Source organism: Anarhichas minor, unplaced genomic scaffold (genome assembly GCF_050575085.1).
Source record: "Anarhichas minor isolate MPS153535 unplaced genomic scaffold, ASM5057508v1 ptg000002l, whole genome shotgun sequence".
Lineage (NCBI taxonomy): Eukaryota > Metazoa > Chordata > Actinopteri > Perciformes > Anarhichadidae > Anarhichas > Anarhichas minor.
Genome location: NW_027466448.1, coordinates 9,782,439 through 9,810,094, shown reverse-complemented (window position 1 = coordinate 9,810,094; position 27,656 = coordinate 9,782,439). Strand labels below are relative to the sequence as shown.

At 41.2% G+C, this 27,656-nt stretch overlaps 2 protein-coding genes across 3 annotated transcripts; both read left to right on the top strand.

Annotated features, from left to right (window-relative positions):
- The first annotated feature begins 84 nt into the window (after window positions 1–84).
- Window positions 85–12,382, top strand: rbm18 (RNA binding motif protein 18). 2 transcript variants are annotated; one of them, XM_076089721.1, is made up of 6 exons: window positions 85–308; window positions 1,267–1,377; window positions 6,038–6,164; window positions 6,781–6,861; window positions 9,311–9,411; window positions 10,496–12,382. In XM_076089721.1, the coding sequence occupies exons 2-6, from the start codon at window positions 1,274–1,276 to the stop codon at window positions 10,677–10,679; spliced, it is 597 nt and encodes a 198-aa protein (XP_075945836.1). In that variant the 5' UTR covers window positions 85–308; window positions 1,267–1,273; the 3' UTR covers window positions 10,680–12,382. The 2 variants fall into 2 exon arrangements, with proteins under 2 accessions (XP_075945836.1, XP_075945829.1); XM_076089714.1 differs by having other exon boundaries at window positions 10,364–12,382.
- A 1,479-nt stretch (window positions 12,383–13,861) lies between these two features.
- Window positions 13,862–26,512, top strand: lhx6a (LIM homeobox 6a). Its single transcript, XM_076089701.1, has 9 exons — window positions 13,862–13,939; window positions 14,811–14,882; window positions 15,094–15,276; window positions 17,219–17,340; window positions 24,862–25,082; window positions 25,424–25,524; window positions 25,718–25,813; window positions 26,138–26,312; window positions 26,433–26,512. The coding sequence occupies exons 1-9, from the start codon at window positions 13,862–13,864 to the stop codon at window positions 26,510–26,512; spliced, it is 1,128 nt and encodes a 375-aa protein (XP_075945816.1).
- The last annotated feature ends 1,144 nt before the right edge of the window (window positions 26,513–27,656 follow it).

Genomic DNA, 27,656 nt, shown 5'->3' with positions numbered 1-27,656 from the left:
TCAAACCTAGGCGAGGAGAGAGATACGGGACATACCAAGAGAAAAAACGAGTCTCTCCTCTCGACTCCACACACAGTTAAACAAATCACGACATCACTCTGCGCCTTTGTTGTGAGACGTTAGCAAGGCGACTGTTTATCCTTCGAGCTAGCTAACCTGCTCAGTTTAATAGGAGGAAAACATACACATCGCTTGAGATGATTAATATTACGTTTTGACGTAACTGAATTATCCCGAAGTGGGATCCGTAGTAAAGTCAGTTTAAGAAGTCAGTCGCTATCAAAGAGGAAGTTTGACAGATCGAGGAGGTAAAGTGATACTATCTAAGCTATCTAACTGATAGCATCCCACACTTCTGTTAACCGTTTAGTGGATAGATGTTGCTTTTCGTTATCATATTGACGTCTGAATGACCGAGATTAGTTTAACTTTAACGTAACACGATCGTTTTAACCAGCAAATGCGTACAACGCGTGGATAGTAGTCAATCGATCCACCTGCGTTTAGCTAAGCTATCGTTAGCTCGTAGCAAGTCAACGTTTCCCAAGAGAAGCCCCTAAATAATAGTTATTCTTTCTTTATTATTTTCTAAGAATTAGGTGTTTGACACACAGTGAATAAAAGTAACGTACCTACATAATTTAGATATCTAGTTTGATTTATATTATCAATTATAGCAAAATGTACACGAGAAAATGTATGTTGACAGTGGGCTGACATTGTTTAACGTTAAACTGGGTCTCAAATGTGTTTGACCACTACCTCCTCACAGCTTTACACATGTACCGTTATACATAAATCATATTTACAATGAGCGCACTGGTTGGCATTGATGCTACGATATAGCATTTGGTGAAACTTCAAACAATACCTCATTTAATTAATTGTAAAAAACCTGAAGTGAACTGACAAATTGGCTTTTTAATTAATTGAAATAAAGTAAATATAATTGCCTGTGAATAAGCTCTCAATTACAGTTGATGTTGAATGTGGTTGAAACATACAGGTCAAATGGGTGGACATATCTTTTCTGATAACTTCTCTTCATTTTCCAGATGCCTTCTGATCAATCATTTAAGCCACGGTGCTCAGAGAGATATAGTTAATACGGCAAAGTTTAATATGTTTTTAGTCCTCCAATTAACAGCTTACTTTTCTGCCTTGCTCAAGACTGCTGGGTATCTGACACAAATGCTAAAAAGTCAACTCATCTCTGCCTTTCTTTGTAAACTTAATTTCTCTGTCTTCTATTCCTGTCTCCCACAGAGTACACATGTCTTCTGCGGCAGAGACAGTGAAAAATGCCTCCATCATGTCAGAGAGTGCCCATGACGGAAACCGCTTGTGGATAGGCAACATTGATCCCAAAATTACAGAGTGAGTAAATCCACTACTGGTTTCAGACAGGCTCACACTCTTTTCGACAGTGTGTTGCATCAGCTTAGATTAGAGCAAACTAGTCCTCACATGTTAAGAGATTAAAAGTTATTGGAACTGAAAAAAGCAGATCTGTATTTCACGACAAAGGTACACATTTCCAGATTCAAACGTATGATCCAGCCAGCTGAATGAAAAACAAGGTTCGTTTTGGATTTTAGCAGCAACAAGTGTTGGATTTGAGGTTCTTGTAAATCGGCCCATGTTATGAACCTGAGGTATTGCTTTTTAACTTGCCAGGCTCTACCTCATGGAGAGGCAATGCATTGTGTGTGCATATATGATTGATTAACTGTGTGTGTGTGTGTGTGTGTGTGTGTGTGTGTGTGTGTGTGTGTGTGTGTCGCAGGCTGAGACTGAGCAGACAGGGCTGGGTGTGTGAAAGAGAGGCAGCGAGGCGTGGAGACCTGCTCTGCTAAGGAGCAGCCATCATTCCTCACTCACCTGCCCTGTTTACTCTCTCTGTGTCAACCTGGAGCTGACTCTGTGTGTGTGTGTGTGTGTGTGTGTGTGTGTAAGCATGTTTAAATACACAGTTGATGTTTGGGTGGCAGCTGGTGGTGGCTTCAACACTGAGGTGTCTGTGTGTACATTATTAGCGTGTCTCATTTTCACAACACCGTATGTACATGCAAACCTTCCATTGTTGCATTTCTGTGTGCAGTTGAGTGTCTAAATGTGCAAAACACCTAATGTGAGTGTGGAGAGCACCCTTACATATATTGTGATGGAGAGAAGGTGTTTTTTCGGGGTGAGGGGGTGTGTTGGTGTGCCTGTGGGGGATGCTGGAGAATGTATGGGCTGCAGCTCTGGTGGGCGTCTAGACAGGCGTTTCCTTCCCCTTTCCCTGCTCTGCTCTACCTCTCCTTAAATAGCTCACTACCCCACAGTATGGAGGGAAAACAAGAGAAATGCCCGTGGCCCCTGGTGCTGATTGGGAAGATTAATTAGCTCCTGGGTAGCTTACGTAGTACTCACTCTGTTTGTCCCGGAAAACCAAACCAAAACTCAGTGCAGAAGTGGAACCCTGACCTGAAATGCAAGGTGCTGATTATGAGTACATGACGCCATGAATATTTATAAGACTTTCTTTATTCTGGAAGAGCTTTTTTGGTAATTAAAAACAGAAAATTGTGTACTACCACTTAGTTGCTTTATTTGTTTCTTTGAAGATATGTGTTGTCTATTTTGAGGCATAAATGGTTAATTTGAACATACAGCAGTGTAAAAATGTATTTTTCCTTATCCAGAAAACTGCCTATATAGAGTAACACTTGAATAAGAATTTGCTGAAAGGTTATAATGGAATTCTTACTTCATAGTGCCAAAAATACAAAAGCTACCGCAGCTTTAAATGCCATTCTTTTAATATAATTGCAATATTTTAGAATATTATTGTCGTGCTTTGCCTCATTTGCTGATCAGAGGTTCTGCTCTGGTTGGTCGGGGTGAAATATTCGATCGTTAAGGATGTGATGAGGTAAGAAGGCTGCACTTAAATCTTTAGGCCATTGTGTCCTCCGTCAGAAAGAAAGATTTTGGAGCGTGTGTGTAGTTGTGGTTGTGAGGGATCTCATATTTTTCTTAGAAGGATATTATATTCATGTCGGGCTCATAGCTTGTGCAAAAATGTATTCCAAGCTTGTGATTTAAAAAAATGAACTGGACTTTCTTCTTCTTCCATCTCAGACTCTCCCTTTTGTTTCTGTGTCTGTGCAGGTAGCAACTCTGTTCAGAGAACAACTCTAATGTTCTCATGTCCCTTTAAATGCTCAGTAAAAAAGAAAGGACCAGTCAGTAGTCACACACTTTTAACTCTTCTCGGAGGTTAGATGAGCATCAGCAGTAAGTCTGATTTCCTTTGCCCTGCGCACAGACGCAGCAGGTGTAACTGGAGCTTTCAGCACATATTCATGTTTTGTGCTTTTGGCGGCTCAGAGAGGGAATTTCTCTTGAGTGGTAATCCATCACCGTCTCCCTCTTTGCTCTCTCTCTCTGGTCCTCTTGTTACATTTTAAGTTGCGTACCTGGAAGTTGTCATGACGTTTTATTAAAGAACTTATAACTATGACCTTAGTCTTACTGCAGGCCTAGATTTTTTTTATGAAAGTATGCAGAAATTGCAGATAGTTGCCTTGCCAGAAAATCTAAACTTACCAGCTCTACCTTTCCCCCCTTCTGACCTACTATGCATCCAACCTTTTGTCTTATCTTTTTCTGGACTGGACTGGCATCCCCCCGTTTCACTTCCTTCCTCGTCTTTGCCTTCCATGCTCTCCCTACCTGGGCTGCTCACCTCCTCTCTTCTTTTGGCTTCTCCTCCTGTTCCTCCACCTTTCACCTTGCCGTCAACATCCCCTCTATGAACTTTACTCTCCCAGTCTCCCCACCTTTCCCTCCCTTTCCTCCCCCTCCCCCCCCCCCCCCCCTCTCCTCCTCTTCCTCCGGTGGTTTTTACAGCCCCCAGGAGGAGCGGTCCATTGTGGTTCAGCTCACGAGCATCCAAAAAAAAAATGTTCTTGGAGTGTCAGCCATCTAATCTCGCTCACATTTACACGTATGCACAAACATCCAGCGTACACTTATCTAAATATATAACAATACTAAAATGATGGCATTACGTTTCAGTATTTTTGCATTTGACTTAAATGACGGCCTTTCTCCTTTCCTGATCAGTGTTTCAGAGGTTCAGAGGTGCACATGCAAACTATTTGAGTATAAGAGTGCAGAATAATGTCATAAGTAATATGATAAACTTTAATTTAATATCGTATTTTCTTTCTAAATGAGTACTGCTGGAGGAGCCACCTTCACATGGGAGGCGTGCAGGGTGTTGTCTGGGAAAAGCAGAAATTCAGTGGCTCCCCAGGGAGTCATAGAAGGGTGGAAGACATTACAACAACCTGTAGCTAAGACGCACAATTCACCCTCCGTGTCCCACATTGAGTTCCATCCTCTTTGTGGACACACACACACACACACACACACACACACACACACACACACACAAACCAATTCAGAATTACAAATAACAATCAACCAAACAATAAAAGGAACTTATACAAAACACATGGGGTCACTGTGAGGATTGGAAAGTCACACAAGGTAAAGGCTCCGAAACAATAACACAGGAAAGTGTTTGTTGATTTCTTTTGTTTGTGCATTTTCGGTTTTGGTTTTGTTCTTGGTCTTTATGGTTTCATAGAAGAAACGTTGACATGTCACAGCAGGAAAACCACAATTTTACATGATGAAATTGATGATGACTGACCGTCATTTAGCGGCTTCAGTTTCAGGGTCCTGGTGTTGTGCATGCTGGCTCACTGTCACAGTGTCAAGACTCACGGGGACACTTGAATAGAACAGAACCATCGTCAAAGATGTATTCAGATCCTTTACTTTAAGTAAAAGTACTGATGCCACACTGTGAAAATACTCAACTACAAGTTAAGGTCCTTCATTCAAAACCTTAAGTGAAAGTATGCAAGTATTATCAGCAAAATGTACTTAAAGTATCAAAAGTACAGTAGTAGTAGTAGTCAGTGTTTTACTTTTATTTATGATGCTTTTGGATTAATATTACTGTTAATGGAAATGTTGTATTTTGCATGTGCTAATTTGAAATATTTTTGAAATATTTAGTTTAACTCAAGAAGTAGGAGAATTTTCTCAACCCACATAGGACAAAAATATCACATTTATTGTTTTGAATTCTCAGTACCTCAAGAACATAAAGTACTTCACAGGTGTTTTCAATGACTAATCAATCAGCAGGACGCTGTGTACTGCTATTGAACTCGTTAGTTGCAGCCTCGCCGTAGTCTGTCAGAAGGGAGAACAAGCCTCATACGATCCTCTATTCTGCATATTACTCATATGAATCCTATTATACACAAGAGCTTTGACAAGTCATGAAATGGAAAAGCACCTGCTGCTCAGCATGCATTGGAAACATTCACTCAGCACCTTGGTATTTACAGTAATATAGCAGTGAATATTGTCGACAGGAGGCCCTGAACTCACACTGTCAGAAGACTTTTTTTTTTTTTTTTTTTTTTCATCAGAGGTCGGTTACACGCAAATCTACAAATCCTCACACTCCGCATAGCTCTACAGTGACAACATCTCTGTGTTCATTCCTGGTCCGGCGGTCCCAGGCAGCTCCGCGCAGCGAGTGGATGTTGTTCGTGCAGAGCTCGGTGCTCAGGGGAGGTTTGAGGCTTCCTCTTTTTTATTCCCTCATTGTCCTGCTACTGTATCCTCAGCATTGTCTCACTGAGAGATTTACTGTCACTGGGCTGCCACACCAGCTGCTAAAAAGGTGTCAGGGAGAGAAGGCTGTCGTTCTCATTAGCCCCGCTTGACAGATTCACAGACCGCAGGTTGGCGAATGCGGTGTGCCGCAGATCTACGTGGCTAGCTCATACGGTTGAACTATAATATACTGTGTAGTGCATTTTATTATGTAAGATCAGAGTAGTTTCAGTTCGATATCTTACTAAATAAAAGCTTTAGTTCTTTTAAAAGAATCCTTTACAGAGCAGATACTAAGAATAAACATAATTTAATGTCCTGCTGTATGTTCTCATGACTCCTTTAGGTATCACCTGGTGAAGTTGTTGGAGAAGTTTGGCAATGTCAAACAGTTTGACTTCCTGTTTCATAAGTCTGGGCCTTTGGAGGGACAGCCACGGGGCTACTGCTTTGTCAACTTCAACACCAGAGAGGTATGTGCGCGTTTTTATGTTTTAGATGATTTATATTCATATATGTTGTACAGTATTTTTAAAGAACATTTGAGTCAATGATGATGGTATGCCAGGCAGCAGGGAGTATTTGTTTCGGAGTGAGCCTGGGGATCGTGACAAGCATCTTGTTTCACAGCTAGTGTCCATCAGTGGGATATGAAGCCCTCCCTAAAGGATTATACAGAGGAAGTGTGTGTTTACCTTACACTCTCACACACACTTAGACAGTCGTGCACACACTCAGAAAAAGTACTTCATTAATATAATTTAGCATCAAAGCCACTTACTCATTTGATGAGACAAAACTACATTTAGTCACACTGCCTCTCAAACACACAACAGAGACGCACGCACACACACACACACACACACACACACACACACACACACACACACACACATCAATTAAGGTCTATCTGCAGGCAGAGTGTGATATTATCATCTCTCCATTGGGGAAACTAATTATTTAAGGACTCGGGTGCAATCATAAAGGCTGGTTTTTAAATGATATTTGCAAAAAATGTGTTTCTCTCTCTTTTCCTCTTCTCTGTGTGTGTGTGTGTGTGTGTGTGTGTGTGTGTGTGACGGTCTGCAGGAGGCAGAGAGGGCGATCCAGTGTTTAAATGGGAAGCTAGCTTTGTCCAAGAAGCTGGTCGTGCGCTGGGCGCACGCACAGGTGAGGGTAAGTGTCAAACTCAGTTCCCGTTTTATAAAACCGAAGTGTATACATCCTGATAGCTCAGTGGATTAAAGCACACCCCGTTTACGTCTGACACTGTGGTCGAGGCTGCAGTTTGACAAGCTAAATATATACGTCTGTGCATTAGTAAAAGCTCATCTTCGACTTTCAGAGATTTAAAAACAGTCTAGGAACCCGTGTGCCTGTTGACATAGACGGAAACATGGCTGCAAAGATTTGAGATTCAACCAATAATCATGAACTTAAATGCTGAGTGTCAGTCTGAGTTGTTGTAAAACATTATAAGCATCTTCTAGTTTATAATTTAACGTTACTACTGCAGTAGTTAGATTATGGAGAGCAGATCCCAGCACAACCCATGCCTGTCTCTTAACAATAGACCGCCTACTGGCAATGGGTGAAGGGATATCCTGCATAGAGAGGAATCACGCCCTACACACACACACACCCACACACACACACACAGTAGAGGGAGGTCAAGGTCAATGCTTGCCGCCTCTAAGACAACACGTAAAGGATAAATCCACCACTCTAACCAAAAATAGCTTTGGTTATTTATACCATTATAAACCTCAAATGTAAGCTCTATACATCTTTATATCCCCACATTGTCAAAGCAAATCTGTTTTTACTACTTTACTCACAGTGGCTTCCCTCACACTCGCCAGTGGCCTCAGTTCATTTCTACTATGAGTGTATGACATGTTGCAAACACATCAGCCAGGTATGAGCAAAGCTGCACCACAGGAATGTAATTCAAGCTTTCTGATCAGTGACAAACGTGAATTGTAAAAATTAATAATTTCCTCCCATGACGTGCTTCAACAGACTAGAGACAAACATGTCAATCAAAATTGTCCTCACATTGTCCGGCACGCTGTATTTGTTCTGTTCGTCAGGATGTAAAAACTGAATTTTACGGGGTAATCTTTATTAAACAAGTAAGATTTGAGCATCTTTCCACCCATTCTCAGCTCCAGTCAAATGTGATTGCCGGCACAGAGTTGACGTGCTGGGATAAATGAGTCAGAGACGGTTGTTGTCTCATCTCCAGGCTTAACATCTTGACTTTATTACATCGTTTTCAAAAGAGAGGAAGTACACGTTTATGAAAGTGTTGCCCCAAACTCTTCATAAACATTAATGCAGCACAAATCTGTTTGTTTCTTTCAACAGTTAAACATTTGTGTCCTAATTCAGTACTGTATTTATTAATCCAGAGTTTAGCCAAGGTGTGTGTTTATGCATCATCACTACCATTCCTGTGACTGCATCCAGAATGAACTGTAACACATTAAACACTTAATTTAATCCTCAATGAAGCAAACGTGTGCTTATCATAGGCTATTTAAAATCAGAAGTGCAACTAGAAACATCTTAACTACACGTTCCTGTAACTTAAGCTTTGGCTTGTGTACAGAGTCAGTATGACGTGATTGGATATGTGCTGTAGATCTTTATGCATTCCAGCTACACGCCTTAAGGACTAGGTGGAAGGGAAGGGTGCTGGCTGCTGGAATGGTCATTGTTTTAGACTTATTCTTGGCTATACATGTTATTTACTTCTTGGGACAGTATGTAAGACCATGTTTGTGCATTTATGTAACTTGATTCAGTCCCAACTCGTATCTTAAGCATCATATTCCCGCCAATGGCTGCTGCTGCACCAAGCGCCGGGGTTTTTCTCACGCCCATCATGTGACCTGTTTCTTTTTCTTTGTTTTTTTGTCTCTTCTTCTTCGCAGGTTTCAAGAGTTCTGTGTTGGCTGGTGGAGATGTTTGGAAGGTGTTTTTTTTTTTTCTGAAAGGAATGAGTGCAGACGTTGGTTTTTGCTCTCTTCAGCTGCTCCCTCTTTAGTCTCCTCATGCCTTTTAGGGTGTGATTATGAGCTGGACGCACAGTCCCGCTTGGTTACTGTCTGTTTGAGCCGACCCAAACAAAATCCATACTTTAATAATGTTGGTCTTTGTGGGAGGAAGCTGGAGTTGGCTCTCCAGACAACTGCTGTCAGTGTTTGTTTGGTCCGATGGTTTCTGAATGTCTGGTTCACACAGGATGTTTTTCTTCTTCTCTGTTTTCTTCTCTTTCTCTACTTGTGGTCCTGCTCCATCTGAGCACTAAAATGTTTCTAAATGCAAGTGTGATTGTAGCCAAAATGTGCTAAGAACACGTTACTATCTGCTCCCTTTGACAGTATTGTCTTGACTTTGAAAAACACACATGATGCACTAAGCACATTTTTCAGGGGGCGGGGGGGTTAAGGTGAGAGTATCCAAGTTTCTCTGTCTCTTTGCACAGGGGTCTTTTTCTCGCTTCCACTCTTTTTTTACCCCTTTGCCTCTCTCCATCTGTCTGTCCATCCGTGTCTCCATCACTGTTTATGTGGGTCATTTTTTTGTTTTTGGCCACGTGTCTCGTCTGCAGAGGTTTGAAGGTTTCCGTAATGACAAAACGATGCCTCCGAGCCTGGAACCGTCAAGCAGCGGGGCGGCCGAGGATGGAAACGTAACCTCCAACCACCTCAGGTTGGTAGCAAACACCCACACAGCAGCGCCATCAGTCCTTGTTGTTGTTCTGGACATTTTTTTATCCATTTTCAAGGGTTAAATCAAATGTTTTCTTGTCCTTCTGCCCACGCAGAGCCAACAAAAACTAAGCTAGGAACAGTTTCCTTTTTGTTTTGGTGTTTCAGAGTGGATGGAGGTCTTGGGGGGGAAAAAAAAAAAAAAAAAATCGTTGGAAAATATTAGAGTGGATGCAGGTCGTCACAAAACATTACATGTTCAGATTTAGCCAGCTCAGTGTGGTGGTAGTTCCTGGTCACTTTAGGGGAGACCCTAACAAATCATTTAACTCAAGCCTGGTCCTGAAATCCTGATAGGACTGGGCTTGTTCTTTCATCGACAGTTCAAGTTAAATTCATATTAGTACAACTGGTTAAAAAAAAAAAAAAAGTCAAAGTCCTGCTCAAGCAACTTCTAACATGTTCCATTATTGTGGCTACACTTGCAGCCTACGTTCACATATATACACAAATACGTCGGTCAAATGGAGCACTTCAGTCGGTGAAAGGCCTCTTGGTCTCACAGTATCAACATGTTACCGAGACAATCCAGTGAGTGTAGCAAGTTTTCAGCCATCAGGACTCGGGGAAAGTCTCCACACTTCAGTTCTAGTGTAAACTTCAAAATAATCTCTGCACACAGCCGAAGAAGAGGAGATCTAAACACTTCTCACCCCTTTTAGACCTGTTGAGCTCATTCACTCAGTCACTCTTCGTCTCACCTGCACTGTAATATTTCTCACTTGCTCCTTCAAATTCCGTTTCACCATTTAAATGCAAGTTTTCATCTGCTTTTCATGCAGCACAACTGGTAATCTCTTGCTTGTGCTCCTTTTTTTTTTTTCTTCTCCCCCTCCCGCATCTGTCCCTGCCATTACTAAGAGTGCTAATATCTCCTCTTCTTTTCCCCTCAGCCAAGAGCCAAAATCTGTCCCATCACTCAGTTCGCCACTCAGCACCAGCACTGGTATTTCCCCCTCAGCCTCGCTGCTTACATCTCCTCTCTCTCACTCTTTTTTTTTTTTTTTTTTCTCTACACCTCCTAGTACGAGTGCTAAAATCCGCGCCATCGAGGCCAAGCTCCAGATGATGGAGGAGAATCCAGAGGATGACTACTCGGGCCCGTCGGCCTACGTTTACAACAAACCGCCAGAGAGGAAACGCTGGGAGCCTTACTCTAAATCACACCACAACAACCAGAGCAGGCCCTTCCGCAAGTTTAGGAGATGACCCTTCATCCAACTCATTCTGGAGATCCCCCCCCCCCCTACACACCTCAGCCCCCACCTACACAAGAAACAGACTTTACACAAGATGCTAGAAAGACTATACACCTCTGGGAATAAAAGGTTTTGACAATACTTTGAGAACCCCGGACTCTTTGGAAGTAATCGCAGCAATCACGGACGAGTACCTAAAGTGGTTATTAGTTATTTTGGTTTATAGTTATCAGTTATTAATTAGTCTTAACATATGCCCCATACCTGACTGCTGTGCAGGTTGGATCCCTTACCAGTCTGCTTTCTCACTTTTGCTGAGATTCAATGCAGCGGAGTCATACAGCTGTGATTTACATGATGCACAGCTGCCAGGAAAGAGAGAGGTTATTATTAAAGAGTCTAAATGCCCGTCCTCCTATTGTTTTTCACATGTTTTTTAGTTTCAGATCATATTATTCAAAGGTGAAATACAATTCTTCATTCAAGACTTCACTGAAGAGGATGAAATACACATATTTGTAACAGGTTTGTATTGATGGAGTTCAAATGATAAGCCACTCAGCGACACTGTAAGTTGCAGTATTTTTGTGCGACGTGGCTCTTTACCTAATAGTTTACTTTATTTTTTCTTGAATCCAATTTTTATATGTCTGCAGTCAAACTCTTTTTACTGGCTTTGTGTGTGTGTTGTGTAGAGTTTTGCTATTTCCCCTGCCACAATCTCTTTATTTTAATTGACCAAATAAACGACTATTGAATATCACACCCGCAGCGTGTTTTATGAGATTTGTTTTTTAGTTTTTCTATATTGCTCATAAAATACAGGACTCTGTTTTATGTTAGTAACATTAGGATACTCTCAGTCCACGCTTTTATGCTGATATGATATTTGCTTGTCATTAATGAGAGACTTAAGAAGACGATACAAATTAAATCCATTAATCCACCATCGGTTAAAAAGGTGCAGTCCTGAATTATCACAGAATTTTTAAGAAACATGGAGACTAACACAACTGTCATACAGACAAAAGTCCCACTGTTTCCTGTAATAACTCCTGTTTATTAGAGCATCCATTATGTTTTGAGCCCCAGCTATCTTTTATTTTCCCCAGACTTGACGGATATTGACTGTTTTTATCATTTTTTTGTGCAGTCTACCAAAAGTTGCTGTAAATCATTTAAATATTTTGTAGGCCTTTTGCCTCTATGGGTTTAATGTGGAAACGTTCTATTTCAAAATGTAATATTTGTGAAGCACTATACTTCTGATGTGGTCTGAGTTGTGTCATTCCTGCAGGTGTGAGATGCAGTTTGAGACTAAAAAGAAAAGAAAAAATATGTTAGTAAATGTTACTCTGAATTTGTTGGCGTGGAGAAGGAATTTGCCAACCAAAGGTTTTTTGGAGAACTAATGTTTTAAGAGTTTACCAAGAGTATATAAATCCCGGATTAGGCTACATAGCATTGCAGCATGGATGGAGATCGGCAGGCTTAATTGTACAAGATGAGATGAAGGAGCAGAATGTTGTGCGCACCGAACCAATCAAATCCTACCTCTTGACATCACTCAGCATTTTTTTTTTTTTAAATGTCTGTTATTGTAAAATCATCCGACTGAAGAATATTTCTCATGGCCATTAGATCAAATTCATGTTTTCTTTTAAATGTGTGTGTTTATCTGTTTTAAATAAAATGCCTATTCGTTCAAATACATTTTCAATTGGTTAAACATTTCAAATTGATTTCAAGTTTCTTCATTTTTTTTTTTAGGTGTGGTTTATTTTGTTGGGATCATTTCTGCACTGTAGATCTTCAGATAACTGCTGGATCTTTGGGATAGCCTGATCGACGCGTCGATGTGCTGAACCGGTGTGTGGGCTCAAACACACCCTGTACTCATCAGGCGTTCGTTGATTTTTTGTTTCATCTGCATCAGATCCCCTACTCTCTACATGATTACAAAATATATAAAATTCACAATTGTTCTGTTTGTTTGGGTTATTTAGCCGAAATCAATTGTGTCAAAATAAAGTCTAGCCTATCTGGATTAAAATACGTATACATTCTATACGAATTCTAAATATTATAATGTTATGTTATTTAGTTTTTCCGCCCTGCAAATTATTGTTAACCACACATTAACATTTAAACAACATACGGAATTTAAATATTTGGAATTAATATAACGGAAACAGTTTTTAATTGCCTATAAAAAAGCGAAGCTTTAAATCATGAGGATATTATGCATTACACGTGAGAGTGAGGAGATCACTTTACACCATTGGAATGGATTCAATTATGTTTTAGACGATTCAATTTCATTAATTTCACTTATTTTCTTGTGTATTTTGAGGCATCATTTTGTATTCTGTTCTGGTGTAGACTGAGCTTGAATGTAGGGTACAACCCAACATATATGTGGAAACACTGCGTATAAAAAGGTATATTTATGTACCCGAGTATATACGTTAAGCATTGCCTTAGTTGTATATTTCTAGTAGCAAATAAATGGCAATTACATAAATAGCTATAATTTACATCGGGATTTTTTTTGTGTGTCTGGCAGCAGCTTTATGCCTGAGATATCAAACACCAGCAGTTTGAGTGAGTTTCTGTCAGAACTTCTTCCAAAGTGTGTCCACCCTTCTCACGCATACGAAACTCTCTCTTCACCCTCCCCCTTCTTTAACTATAAGGCAGTCTAGTGAGCCGCACAAACTTTCACTGCCCCTCTGCAGAGACACTCTGGTTCTCTGCGCACCCGTCGACTTTTGCAGCCCTGCAGTCTCCCCTGCACCTATGAAGCCTTGGAGTAAAAGCTGCCAGCCCCTCAATTTGATTCACTTCCTGTAGTCAGACTCCTTCCCAAAAGTGGAGAGAGGGGGAAACGGGGTGGAAAGGAAGAACTCTTTCGGTTCTAAATAAAGCTCTCGGCGGAGCAGCAAGCAACTCCTCGCCTCTGCTTAGCTTCATAACGTCTGTAGTTTGTGTCAATAGCAGTCAGATCGTCGCGCACAGCAGCGTTTTAAAAGAGACAGAGAGCATTTTGCGTTAAAAAACAAAGCTGTGCGCCAGTTACACACTGAGTCCATGCATGGTACGGATGGTACAAGTTTTGACGCCCATCGCCGAGTCTTCTGATTCCACGCACCGAGTTTGGAGACACTGAACGCTGTGAGACTCCAGGGGTTCATGTACTGGAAAAATGAAGTTTTGTCCCCTCTTTCAGAGGGAAATAATATTCTGTCCGAAGGAATTCCCACGAAGAAGGTACTAACACTTTGGAAACAGCTGAGCTTCAACTTTGTGCGTAAAAGGTTCAAATTGGAGACGTACCCCACTTATGCACCGCGTGGGCCTTCAATGTTTGGTTTATACGGAATTAATTTAATTTGTGATGACGTACAGCAAGCGATCTGTGGTACAACGATGCAATACGTAGCCTCAATTTGAAATCATTTTGATGTACCAAACTGTTTATCTTCTTTCTTGAGCGCTCAGAGGATCTATCTGCTGTTGCAAAGAGACAGAAGAAACTTGCCGCTTATTTGCATCCTGTGTGCGTTTTGTTTTGTCTCTCTGTGATGTCACAAGAATCACTGCTTGTGCACTGAGATCAGCTGCACGCGCCAGCCGCTGTGAAGAGGCACGCGCCTCTCTGTTATGAATAGCGTGATTTGCGGTCCGCGAGCCTCTCGAGCGCTGCCAGTTCGCCCGAGAAGAATTAGATTTTAATTACAGCCATTAAAAATCAAATTTGCAATTCTTTGGGTGACCCGTTGCCTTTCTCTGATTGACAGTTGAAATTGACACTCCGGGTCCCTCTTATCCGTATAGCGGTTCAAGCTATTTGTAATTACAGGTAGTTTTTTTTCCCCCCTCCACTCTCGTGTCCTGGATTGCGAAGAAAATACTATTATTCCGAGAGGCGCGGGTTAAGGGCAGGGAAAAATCAAACCAAATTGAAATAGCTTCATTAAAATGTGCCTTTTGTTGCGGGGGCCCTTTTAGCGGTTTTAACCACTTTATATAGGAGTAGCCTTGAAGAGCTGCCTGCAAATGTCTCCCGGGGGATTCCTCAGCTGAGCACGAGACGGGGAAAGTGATGAGGACTTGCCGTTTACTGAGCGTTGTTTTATAGGTGATCTCCACCGAGCCTCAGAGTACACCGGGAGCCTCGCGCTGCAGTGTGGACTCTAAACACGCGCCAATGGTGAGAGCTTTATTGCCAATGTACACTGCTTTTAATGTCGGAATCATTTAGTGCGTCTGTTGCATCTGTGTGGGCTGTTAACACGTGTGAATTTTGCGCGCAGTGATGTAGACCACATCATGGAACTGGCACATGTGGGGATTATTCTGTGTGTGTGTGTGTGTGTGTGTGTGTGTGTGGTTCACTGAGCTGTGCTGATGCCCTTTTGCAGTCTCACTCGGACGGAGAATCCCAGCGGTCCAACATGGAGCGGGAGGACACTCAATCGTCCCCCAGCACCCCGTCCAGCCCCTCTGTGTGCTCGCCGATCTCCACCACCAGCTCGGTGCCGTCCACCGGGAAGAACGTGTGCGCCAGCTGCGGTCTGGATATCGTAGACAGATACTTGCTGAAGGTGAGAAGCCGATTATAAACCGTAAAACAGGCTGGAACTGCCCGTCTGGTCAGAGCAGGGACTATTTTCTTCTGGGGTGTCTTGTTTATTTGTTTAGCTTCTTTTTTTTTTACACTGGCATTCACATTAACAGCAAATTACTTGTCTATACAAGACGCACAGGAGCGAGTGAAGGAGGGTGCCATGTTGACTCGGGTCCTGTTTTGGGTTTTGGACAGGCCTGCTGTGTTACGCTGATGCACCGGAATGAACAGAAGGCCTGGACAACTTTAGGGGTCCTTATTTTATAATTTGCACTGAATAAAAACCAGGCACAGTTAAATAATAAGAATAAGAAATATCACCCATAATTTTAGATATCGACCAGATGTGTAACTGGCAAACGGAAATACCTTGTTATAAATAATTTTATAATTATGTTTCAGTTGTAAAATAAACGTACACAATACATAAACCCTTTGGCTTGATGCAAAACCTGTCTCTAAATGAATGCCCTGTTATCTGCAACGTAATACGTTAGGCATCAAGATAAAGCGGAGATACAACAGGGATGTTTTGATTTTTTCTCTCTTTTACAGCTTCACTGTCAATGCGCCCTGACTTGTCGCGTGCGCCCGCTTGCTTATAACCAAAACAGACCTCCCTCGCGCGCAAATGGGTGTGTTTGTCAGGAAGTGCGAATTGACTTTTGTTGTGTCGAAGTCTCGTTCTATTGTGATATCATCTCTAATAGGCTACTAGTTTCAAACGTTATACAAAAATACACGTTTTTTTCTGAAAAAAAACGAACTTAACTGTAAATAAATACATATAGCCTACAATTGATCATGAAACAACTCTTTTGTGCAGCATTTTATTTGGTCTACATACTGTCATGGTTTTTTTTGGTTTTTATTTTGCCCTCCTTTTCTCATGTAAAATCTCGTGCTTGTATTTATTTATGCTATAGTTGCATATTTCACACTGACCGATGCTGTTAATAAATGTTTGGAGGTTAATACGTCATTTGTTATTGATTTAAAAAGTCCTAAAATGGTTATGATAAATTATGCCTTGTTAGATAAAATCACCTTAATAAAAAAAAAAAAATCTGAAATGAACATGATTGCATTTAGATTGGAATTTATCTGACAGCTTTTTGTAGGCTACAGGGCAGCCTTCATGACCTCTCTCCACAAAATAATTGGGCTAATTTTGGATAATACTTTGAATATTTTTATTTTTGTTTAGGCAGCGAAATGGCTTTGCTATCTGTAAACCTTCAAAATTATTCCAATACATTTTCAGTCGTCATTACAAATTAGTCTGACAATTCATATTTATTTACTTTTTCCATTTTTATAAAATGATATCATAATTGCTGTTGATCGAAAATATTCCACTCTGTGCCAGAAAATGTTAACTAAGGCCTCAGCAGAATGCTTTGGGTTTGATATTTCTTATTATTAAGAATGGATGCATTTCAGCAGCACATATTACTTCGGAAAAATGAACTACAGCCATTTCACAGGCTAATTATTTAATTTCTAAGCAAAACCCCAAGGTCTTAGTATTACAAAAATACAGTGTTGATATCAGAAAACATAGGATACAAGCAAGCATAATAGGGTCTCCATAAAGTGACAGTTTGGCACCACAGACACACTAAAACTCCCTACAATTGAGTATTAAAATGATACATGATAACATGCCAATACCACTATGAACTCATTATTCAACCTCACTGTGAGATATGCAATTGTTTTAGAAATAATTAGGTGATATTTTCAATGTAATAATATCTTGACGTATTACGAGGCTATGCGTCAGTGCTTAACTGCATGGGCATCGGCCTAATGAATTCATGTTGAAGGAAGCAAATGTTGTCATTTAGGATACTCACTGGAAGGCATTAATGCAGTGATCTATCATCGGTTTGACATGGATGCTGTCTCTTTTACAGGTAAACAACCTGATTTGGCACGTGCGCTGTCTGGAGTGTTCTGTCTGCAGGACCTCGCTACGTCAGCACAGCAGCTGCTACATCAAAAACAAAGAGATCTTCTGTAAAATGGATTATTTCAGGTAGGGTAAGTTTATGACCGTGTTTTCAAAATACAACGTCTCCCCTGCAACACAGGCCCCCCCCTCTCTCTCTCATGCACACACACACACACACACACACACTCTCTCTCTCTCTCTCTCTCTCTCTCTCTCTCTCTCTCTCTCTCTCTCTCTCTTCCTTTGAGATGGATGCGGGTTGCCTTATGTGCTCTTGAAAGACCTTTTCAAAAACGTCTCAAAGTGTGTAACAAAATAATAGTCTAGTTGAACGATCCGCAATTTTATTATGGCTATCTAAAACATAACATTTCCAGTAGCTACAAAAATAAAAAGGAATACCTAGCCTCGCTGAATAGACGTTTGCAAAAGTATGTACTTAATCCTAAAAACGTAGCCTAAATGGGTCCGGCCTATCTATGGACGTTTTTGTAGGCTGGGTTTTGGGGGAGGATTTATTTTGGCCACAGCAGCGATAGCTGACACACCGCTAATGCACCACGTGCCACGAAGCGCGCGGTGGCTGTTTTATCACTTCGAGAGGGACAGGTAAAACAAACGGATATCACCGGAAATGCCCGTTTGAACGTGCAGCTATCTGAGGTTACTCGGCCCCTATAGGCAAATAAAAGGTTTAGTGCAACGAAAACTCATAAAACAGAGAGGAAAAAGCCTACATTTTATTCTAATTTACTTCTACTCTACATCGATGGGGCACTTCATCATCCATAAATTGTGAAAATAGAAGAATTTGTCCTTATGATAATAAAACATCCTTGTCATTAATTTTCAGAAAACCAAATAAAGTAACATTTAAATATAACAACAACAACAATAATAATAATCAACTCTCTCTTCAGACTCAAGTACAATAAATAATTCAGATCTGTATCATACTCATATCATTCTCTGTTGTATAGATTTTGCTCAACCTTTTTTTATTTATTTTTAATGCAAGATGGAAGGGCGGTACAGTAAATAAACAAATAGAGACTGTGACATAAAGAGACTCACACACACACACACACACACACACACACACTTGGGGTAAAATTCAGTGTGCTCTTAAGAGAGAGAAATATAGAGACGTTGATTTGTTGTAATTCAAGGATGCATTTACCATCAGTTGCATTCATTCAATCCATACATTTGTGTTTGTTTAATTCACTTCTTTGACCAAGTGTGTGTGGATTCTATACGTGTGCCTGTGTGATGTTAGTGTGTGGTATCTGAGGTGAAATGGGGTTCACACAACAGCATATAGTAAAATTCTTTGCTGTATAGCCTGAAGCTGGTGGATATATGGACACACATGCACTGTGCGCATCAGTTTGTGTGTGCACATGTGTGACTGCTTGGAGCTGTGTGTGAGCTTTGCTGTTTGTCTGATCGAAACCTGACACCAAGCCACCGCTCTGAGGTTTATAATCACCAGCAATTAGTCGTCCTCCAGCCCAGACCCTCAGGCCTCCAGACCAGCAATTAGACTGCCCCGAGTGCCTGGTCAGCATGTTTCTGTCCTGAATGTAACTTCTATCCAAACTAAAAAAAACACACACAGATAAAACGGATATGTGCACACGCCTAAATATGAAAACATGAATATGAAACATTTACATATTAGCAAGAATGCACTGTACACATTGCCTCCATTTACAACTCTGAAGAACGTGCACACACAGACACACACGTACACGCTGACACAGCCACACACACACACACACACACACGCAAATACACACCGAGATCTCTGTTTATTTATACATGTCCAGCAGCTGCCAATCATTTTGCACATTTTTTTCACAAAATGGAGATTTTCGTGTTTGCTCTGCCACATCCTAATCATATTTTACCTCACCCGTCCCCATTTAAATGCTCCTTCACTGCTCAGCCCTCTCGCCCTCGACACCGCTCACTGGACTCTGAGCCAGCATTTAACTCGCAGAGAGGATTTGAAATATGTCAGAGCATTACAAAATAGTAATTAGTGGTGCAGGTGTAGAGAAATCCTACTCTGTAATTAAATGAAATACAGTTATTGTGAGTAAAAAGCATGCCTTAATATAGAAGCTGTGTATTACTGTGTATTTCATTTAAAGGCACACTATAGATTACACATATTCATGCAGCCGTTTTCTGTCAACCAGTGTGCAACAGTAGCCTACATCAACTGCAAAGCTCTCCACGTGGAGTTTCCCATTTAGGCTCAAATCATGGGTCCGTTTTGCATCTTGATAATAATTAAAATAGAAGCAAACACAAAGTCTTTGTTGTCGTTGCACACACTGTACAACAACATTTGCTGCGTAGCTCTTAGACACAATCACAGAATCACACAAGCCCCTGACATAGTATTACAAAGATAGATTTGAATAAGAAGTGACTTATCAACATCAGTAGAAGTGACCTATAAATGCATTTCCTTAAAACTACCCCAGCCTTAGTCCTGCGGTGTGGGGGTGTGATGATGTTGGTGGAGGGTCTTTTGTGGAGTTCAATTCAAAGATGGCTCTGAGATAGAAGCTGTTTTTGAGCCTGGAAGTGCAGGTCTTTAACACCCTTTACGCATTTTTGCTTTTGCCTGTACTCACAATGGAGAATCACAACGGAGAAAAATAAGAGATAGAGGCCTGAATCTTACCAGCCGAGTTTAGCAGAGGAGCAGTGACTGCAATCCGAGCCTACGACTCCAGTGAAATTGATTTGGTGCATGTTGAGCTACATTTAAATCACATATAGTTAAGATTCATTTGTTCAAATACAAATAAACTAAGAACATAATTTGTTTGTGGACAATGGGTGTAAATTAAGGTTGTTAGCTTGACAAAGTTGCCTTGGAACTTTTTTTATTCTAACTTCCGAGGTTGTGTAGTTACTGCTCTCTGCATTTGTAAGGCACTATAGCCATTTATTTGTTTATTCTGATAAATGGTACAAACTAGTGTAGACGTTTCATACATCAAAATGTATTATTTATATCTATGTGATGAGTGACTGTAAATAGTGACTTTTCTCCCCGTTAAAGGGGTTTTTTGGGGGAGTTTTTCCTGTTCCGATGTGAGGGTCCTGGGACAAGAGGATGTCAAATGTGTACATATTGTAAAGCCCTCTGAGGCAAATTTGTAATTTGTGATTTTGGGCTATATAAAAAAAAAAAAAAAAAAAAAAAAGAAAAAAAATAAGAGTGTCAAGCAAAGTCAAAATAGATTTGATTTAATAGTCTAGATATATCAAAGGTCTAACTATTTTGCAAATCTTCTCCTCAATATGGTTACATTCTCTGGAGAACAATCCTCATTTGCATAATACTATTTGTAGGTTTGGATTAGATTTCCTTGGTAAACACTGGAAAACAAGACATGATTTAGAAAATCTTGCGGCAACAGTGAAGCTCTGCTGCAGAGCTGGGACCTGTAGCCTACGATGGTTACCTCTGTAGATATAAACTGTAATCTGGGTTTAGGCCAGATTTATACAAGGCTAAACACCACAGCGAGTCCAGATCCTCTGGGCTGAGTTCAAACCTCTGGAGATATTTCCTCATCTGTGTCAGCCTCTCATCTGGCTTTGGACTGACAGCTGCTTTAATGGGGCGTAATAGCAGGAAATCAGAGTGGGTTTCCCTCCATATGTGTGTGTGTGTGTGTGTGTGTGTATATGGTGAGGGGGGAGGAAGGTGGTGTGTGTATGTCGGGATAGGGGGCGCAGGACAGAGCCCATGCTGTGCCTCTCAAACCCATGTCAGGCCTCAGGGGCTTGCTCACACGCACACACACACACACACACGCAAACCATTTCTTTATCAGCCTCCTCCCCTGCCCCCCCTTCGGCTCCCTGCACCCCTCGCTCGCCTCACTCCGTAGAAACATCATCCTCGTCCGTGAGCTGCAGGCCACACAGGAAGTTGCATTGCTGCACTAATCAGGGGCACCCTGGGATGCTGACAGTGTAACCAGAGTCCATGTATGTAGGGAACTTTGTGGGTGAGATGTATGCATGCATGCATGTGTACATGTCTCTTTATGTGTGTGTGTGCGTTGTAATAATAATTATTCATCAACCTACCTCTGGTTAGCTGATTAGGTCTCCATAGCAACAAAGACGAGTAACCGATATAGAGCGGGTGATTTTGAGTTTTATTAAATACTGAATTAATTGAAATTATAATAAGACATCTGTCACACAATGCTTCACATTCAAATGAAGACAGTCGAAGCAATTAAATATATTGTTTATGTTGTAAAGCAGATTACAAAGAAAACTGCCCGTGTTCACAGTCACTGCAGTCTCAAAGAACAGAGAGTGAAAATATCAAGGTTCCTCTTGTGCAGGGTTAATACGGTAAAGCTTGATAATATTTTAAATCTGTTAAAAGATGTTTTCTGGAAAGTATTTAGATCACTTCCCCGTCTTTGATTCCCATACGAAAAGGCCTAACAGGAACCTCACGTCCTAAAACCGCAATAACTCTCTCAGGACAAATCTAATAGAGATTATAGTATTCTCATAGCACATCAGAAATAATCCAAAAAACGTGTACCTCCTCAAACCACTCTTTCAGCAGCAGGTGAATTACTGTAAAAAAAAAAAAAGTAAAGATTAGACGTAAGAAGGGGAGCAAATAGGAGAGGTCTGGGGGTAACGGGAGTTATGCGGTGTAGGATTTTCCCTTTTGTGAGTGATGCAGGGGGTCCATGAGGATTGACATGGCTCCAAAATAAACACCAGGTTTTTGGTACAAAGACAAAACGAGATACAAAAAAAAAAAAAGACAGGGTAGAGGGAGGGAGGGGTCCGAGGAGATGAAGATGGGGGAGGAGGAGGAGGGGGGTTAAAACATGGGATGATTTGCAGCTTTTCTGTGTTCTGTCTCCGAGCATGAAAGCTGTCATGCCACATTAGCCACAATGTTCCACAATGTTTTCCTCTTTTACTGTAGAAACAGCCTGGAATTCTCCATAACAATCTGAAGCGATACACACAGACACAGTACAGTAAGCCATGGATTAGATTTGTCTCCGGAGTGGCTTTATTGGGTTGTAAGAGGTTTGTTGGTTAAGTTGCACATATCTGTGACAACTTAAGCGCTCTGTAAGTGCTACGCCAGCTAATTGTATTTCAAGTTCACCTCAAAGTCTCGCGGCCTCACGGCTCTAATGCCGATTTGAATTTGTTTGTTATAAGGAACGCCAGGCCTGCTGCTGTAGATGCCGTTATCGTGTTTGGACATTGTTGTCGTTACCTTGACAGTGATAATAAAAACAGGCAAACAGACGCAGAATGAGAGAGATAAGAGGTGGATCCTCAAACAGTAGGCATTTAATGATTACATATTCTTGACCATATAATACAAGCAGAAAAATGTAACTTCCTTCCAACAAGCTCATATACATGAGGAGGGGTACGAGTTTGTGGGATGTCAGGGCTATAGTATGCTTTCATCCCAGATAGAGTGGACTTGAGTGCACTGATACACTGCCAAACCCACTCACTTGGCAACCGTCTTGCTCTCCGTCCCCCTGCTCTCTCTCTCTCTCTCTCTCTCTCTCTCTCTCTCTCTCTCTCTCTCTCTCTCTCTGCCATCGACGCCGTCTACTTTGCTATTTCCCTCAGCCACTTACTTCCTCCCTCCATGTCTTTTCTTTTCATCATGCCCTCTCCAGTTCTTGCCTCCGCCATACCTTTCAACTATTGACAGCTCTTTGAATTTGGCTCATGTTGGTGATGCTGTGCTCTTTATCGCTGCTCTTTACGTTCTGCTCTGCTGAAATTAGGACTGCGTAAAAAAAAGAAGAAACGTGCATCAGGAACGGGAAAATGTTGAGTCAGCCATCAGCTCCCATCAATGTGGAAATGTTCCTAATTTGAGCTGAAACCAGTTCGTCGTTATGCTTCTTGCCCCCAGTTTTACCCCTGCGGCGGCGCTTTCTCGCAGGCTGCTTACAAATCCTGCCTCCTTCACCAGAGTTGGCAGCTGCTGACCCTAACAATGGCTCTTAACCTAGCCATGACATCTCAAATGTAAAGCGTTTCATACCCATTAAGCCCACAATGCATTCTGAAATTAGGGGCTTAATGTCTTTTGATTGTGGTGTAAAACAGGAAATGTATACAATATTCCAGTTGCATTAAAGTGCAGTTTTCTGGATACTCCTCAGTGCCAGCTGCTCAGTGAACCCAATCTAAGTTAAAGGAGGATAGTGTTATTCCATATTTTTGGGGTATTTTCTACAAATCCCATTAAAAGACCCAAACTAACTGTGTAGCCAAGGCCTGATGCATCTTATTCCTCTCTGCCACAGACCTACATTGTTGTGATAAACCTATTATGAACACATTCATGGGTCACATGACACGATGAACATGGGCACCGCAGTTTATTTAGAGTCAGTTCTACACAGTCCTGCTGCTGTGAATACTCGCTGAAACACCAAATGTGTATTGAACTGCAGATAAAAAATAGTTCCCATCAAATGCATTGTTCACTATTGTTTGGGCAATGTTTTCTAAAAAAAATACAGTGTCCAGCTGTTTTCGGGAACTATTTAGCCTTTAAAAAAACAAACTATATCTTTGTGACCCATTTAAAAAGATTTATATCTTCAGTGGGATTAAATGGGAATGAGGCCACAGACAGGGTAGCGAAGTCAAAAAAGAAATTGTGAAAGTGACTAATGCACACTTATCTCTGAAAGATTAAGAATGTTGGGGTATTTAAATCTATGGCAGTGTTTATTTTGGCTTAGTCTCATTCTGTCCACATTTATACATATTCAAATACTTCAAATGAAAAGAGCATGTTTATTTTCCACATTCATATCTTGTTTTGAGCTAATTTAGGAATTGTCTTAAAGCATTTGCTGACTAACCCGTTCCCTGCATATAGGCTCTCTCTTTCCATATCTTTCTGTCCATTTATCTTTCATCCACCCACCCATTCAGAACAGTAAGTCAGGTGGTTTAGGTTTATATGCCGCCTGACCTCACTGTTGCTATCAGTTACAGCGGGGCGATCTAGAGTGATGTCATCCAAGTCTCTCTTCATCTTCCGCTGTGTGTAAAGCCACCCTGCTTTACATGTGTGTTGCTTTGTTCCCCGGTGTGTCTGTGTGTGTGTGTGTGTGCGCATGTGCACATGTCAGGGCCTTCATGCATCATACAGGAAATTGCAGGTGTTGGTTTGTTTGCATTCAAGGCTCAGCTTGCAGCCGCAGTCAGGAGTCCTTTCTGAAGGCCACATCCTCCTCCAGGGTTTCTTCCTTAAACCCTTTGAGCTCTGCCAAAACATCAAGAATATAAAACATACATTTTCAACTTCAGCTCTCTCAAAAATAATCGCAAAGAAAAGGACGTCTTTGCATGTTTATTTCATTATGTTTAATAATGTGTGTACGATCTTGGAATGGCTTTAAGATTAGATTTAAAAGATGATCTACTGCAGCAATTTTCTCTACCGAAATGTTGCTTTTACCCAATCAATGAACCACTAATGCCTCATCCCGTTTCTCCTCCTCTGCCTCTGTTCTCTTTTTCTCTCCCTCACAGTAGGTTTGGTACTAAGTGTGCCCGCTGTGGGCGGCAGATATTCGCCAGCGACTGGGTGCGCCGTGCGAGGGGAAACGCATACCACTTGGCATGTTTTGCGTGCTACTCGTGTAAGAGGCAGTTGTCCACGGGAGAGGAGTTTGGCTTGGTGGAGGAGAAGGTCCTGTGTAGGACCCACTACGACACCATGGTGGAGAACCTCAAACGAGCGGCTGAGAGTGGTGAGTAGCGGCTCTGGCAATTGGTTTCTCTGTGGCTGTCCAGATGTTTGCTCAAGAGTCCTCCCAAACTGAGGCTATCTGAATTTGCAAGCAAAAGGAAGACTGCATAATTAAATGTGTACAATTTCTTATTTCTCATATCATTGATTGTTTAATATGTCTGGCCTGCTTCTCTTTGATTTCTCAGTGGTCATGTTACAAGAGCCCAAGAGCTCCCTTTATGATATGGTGTCCAAGACCTGTGGTTCAAATACATCTCCTGGGATCTTTTTTCTTTTCAAGTTCTTATTAAATACATTTGTCTGTTGTCTCACATGTCTGCCGTTGTGTTTTTTTTTCAGGTAATGGTATCACATTAGAGGGAGCAGTTCCAACAGAACAAGACAGTCAGCCCAAACCGTCCAAAAGGGCACGGACATCGTTCACAGCAGAACAGCTACAGGTCAGACACACACATCGCACCAATCTCAGCTTAAAATCTGTGTTTTTAATACAATTTGAAGCCTTTTTTGTAAATGTGCAGCACTCTCAGCTACACATTATTAACCCTAAATCCAATGTGTAATGATCTCTTTAATCATCGGAATTTTTAGCGGCGTTTGATTTCATGCTAATGTTTTATCCTCAATATGCAGATCATGCAAGCTCAGTTTGCCCAAGATAACAATCCAGATGCCCAGACGCTACAGAAACTAGCCGACATGACAGGCCTCAGCAGGAGAGTTATACAGGTCAGTACAGAGATATCCACTTTCTTCTGTTACTAATTTATTTACTTGTGTTATGGCACGGTTGTTGCTGTGTGTATTCAGCAACATACAAACACCTGAGGCTTGATCCAGCCATACAATGAATAAAATAAGGAAAGGTAAAATTGTGTTTACTGCTAATCGATTATAGTAAAATGTTCATGTATACACATTCATAATAAATAATATATTCTAAATGTTTTCTCTGTCATTTATGATTCTTAAAATTGTACTTTTCAAATAAAACAACATATTTGTTTTTAAGAATATAGCTACATGATGTCTGGTTACATTGCGTCTTCATAGGTGTGGTTTCAAAACTGCAGAGCAAGACACAAAAAGCACACGCCCCAGCACAGTGGGGCTCCCCCAGGTCATCTCCAGTCCAGGATACCCTCGTCCCTGCCCGATGAGCTGCATTACTCTCCCTTTGGAAGTCCTGAGCGGGCGCGCATGGTGGCCCTGCACGGGTATATCGACAGTGAGTTGTAGTTTGTGCAGTATGTAGTCAAATAAACTGTCTAGCTTTTGTTCGTCTGTATATTCTTTATTTCACTATTTAAAAATGATTTTCTTCTGGTTTTTTTTGTGTGCTCTCCAGGTCATCCCTTCTCCATGCTGACCTCTCAGAGTCTCCCTCACCAGGCCATGTCGCTGCCCCAGCTCCCCCTCAGCCGCTAGCGCTCCACCACTATGACCCTTATGACCCCCAAACCTCCGGATCCTCACCCTTGATCTCTATCACTGAAGTCTGCGAACCTGACCCGGAGGTCATGCAGGAGTCAGATTGGAGACAAGACATATCTTACAAGGAGCCCTGCCCAGGAAAGAGGAATGGAAGAACGAGGAAAAACTTACGTCATTATGTTATTTTTCTTCCTGAGGACAGGAATATCCCTGACTGTATTTTACGCCACGTAAAGGACCCATTTTGCTTCATATGTACTGCATCCTCCACTCCACCAATACATCCTCAACTTGATAGAGGAAGTTTCAAAGGGATGAAACTGACCAAGGGCGCAGGAGGGAAGCCTCTTGGGTGATGTCAGAATACTGAAGATAAACAAAGAGGGGAAAATGTAAAGGGGGACTGTCATATTGGCCCAAGGGCCCGTCACACGCAGTAGACCACATTAGAGGTAAGACTCCTCTCTCTTCTCTCTAAGCAACCATGAAGGAAACATGTATGTAAATGAAATAAGTTGACTGTTGAAATATTTTCTTTCGGATTGACAAAGTGACTGTATGACATCTCAAAAAACAAAAACTTCTGTGTTACATTTTTGGTCAATTTTCACTGCAATGCGGTGTAGAACTAGATTTTTGTCAAAGAATGAAACATTGTGTGCCTTATCGTTTCAATTATTACTACCTTACAGCACTGAATCGGCTTATTAACATTTCAGTGTGTAATTTGTCTCGAAAGAAAGATTTGAGTGTTTTTTAATTCTATAGTTTGGAACAAATTACGAGGATTTTAAACCTGCCATTGGTAGAAAATCAGCAACTTGACTGTTAATCAAGAAGGAAAACCACATTGCACAAAGTCTGGAATTGTGTGTTATTAAATTATGGCTGTAACATTATAGAAGCAAACCGATTTTAGGCGATCATGTTACATGACGGAGAAACAAAGGGAAGTCTGAGATGAGCATACTAGTCAAACTACAAAATCTGTTACTAGTTACATATTTTCAAATTTCCAAACAATTGTATTGTCACTAATTTATCATTTCTAATGTTGTTTGTTCACCCTGTGTGTGTGTGTCTCTCGCACAAAGGGAAATGGAGTGTTGGTGTCTTGGTACAATATGGACAATATGAA

What these genes read in the sequence shown, in the direction of transcription:
- lhx6a (XM_076089701.1), top strand. Translation starts at nt 13,862, where the DNA reads ATGTACTGGAAAAATGAAGTTTTGTCCCCTCTTTCAGAGGGAAATAAT. An exon ending in CAAACGAGCGGCTGAGAGTG is followed by an intron (nt 25,083 to 25,423) that starts GTGAGTAGCGGC and finishes TTTTTTTTTCAG; the next exon opens with GTAATGGTATCACATTAGAG. An exon ending in TCACAGCAGAACAGCTACAG is followed by an intron (nt 25,525 to 25,717) that starts GTCAGACACACA and finishes CTCAATATGCAG; the next exon opens with ATCATGCAAGCTCAGTTTGC.
- rbm18 (XM_076089714.1), top strand. Translation starts at nt 1,274, where the DNA reads ATGTCTTCTGCGGCAGAGACAGTGAAAAATGCCTCCATCATGTCAGAG. An exon ending in TCAACTTCAACACCAGAGAG is followed by an intron (nt 6,165 to 6,780) that starts GTATGTGCGCGT and finishes GACGGTCTGCAG; the next exon opens with GAGGCAGAGAGGGCGATCCA. An exon ending in TGCGCTGGGCGCACGCACAG is followed by an intron (nt 6,862 to 9,310) that starts GTGAGGGTAAGT and finishes TCTCGTCTGCAG; the next exon opens with AGGTTTGAAGGTTTCCGTAA.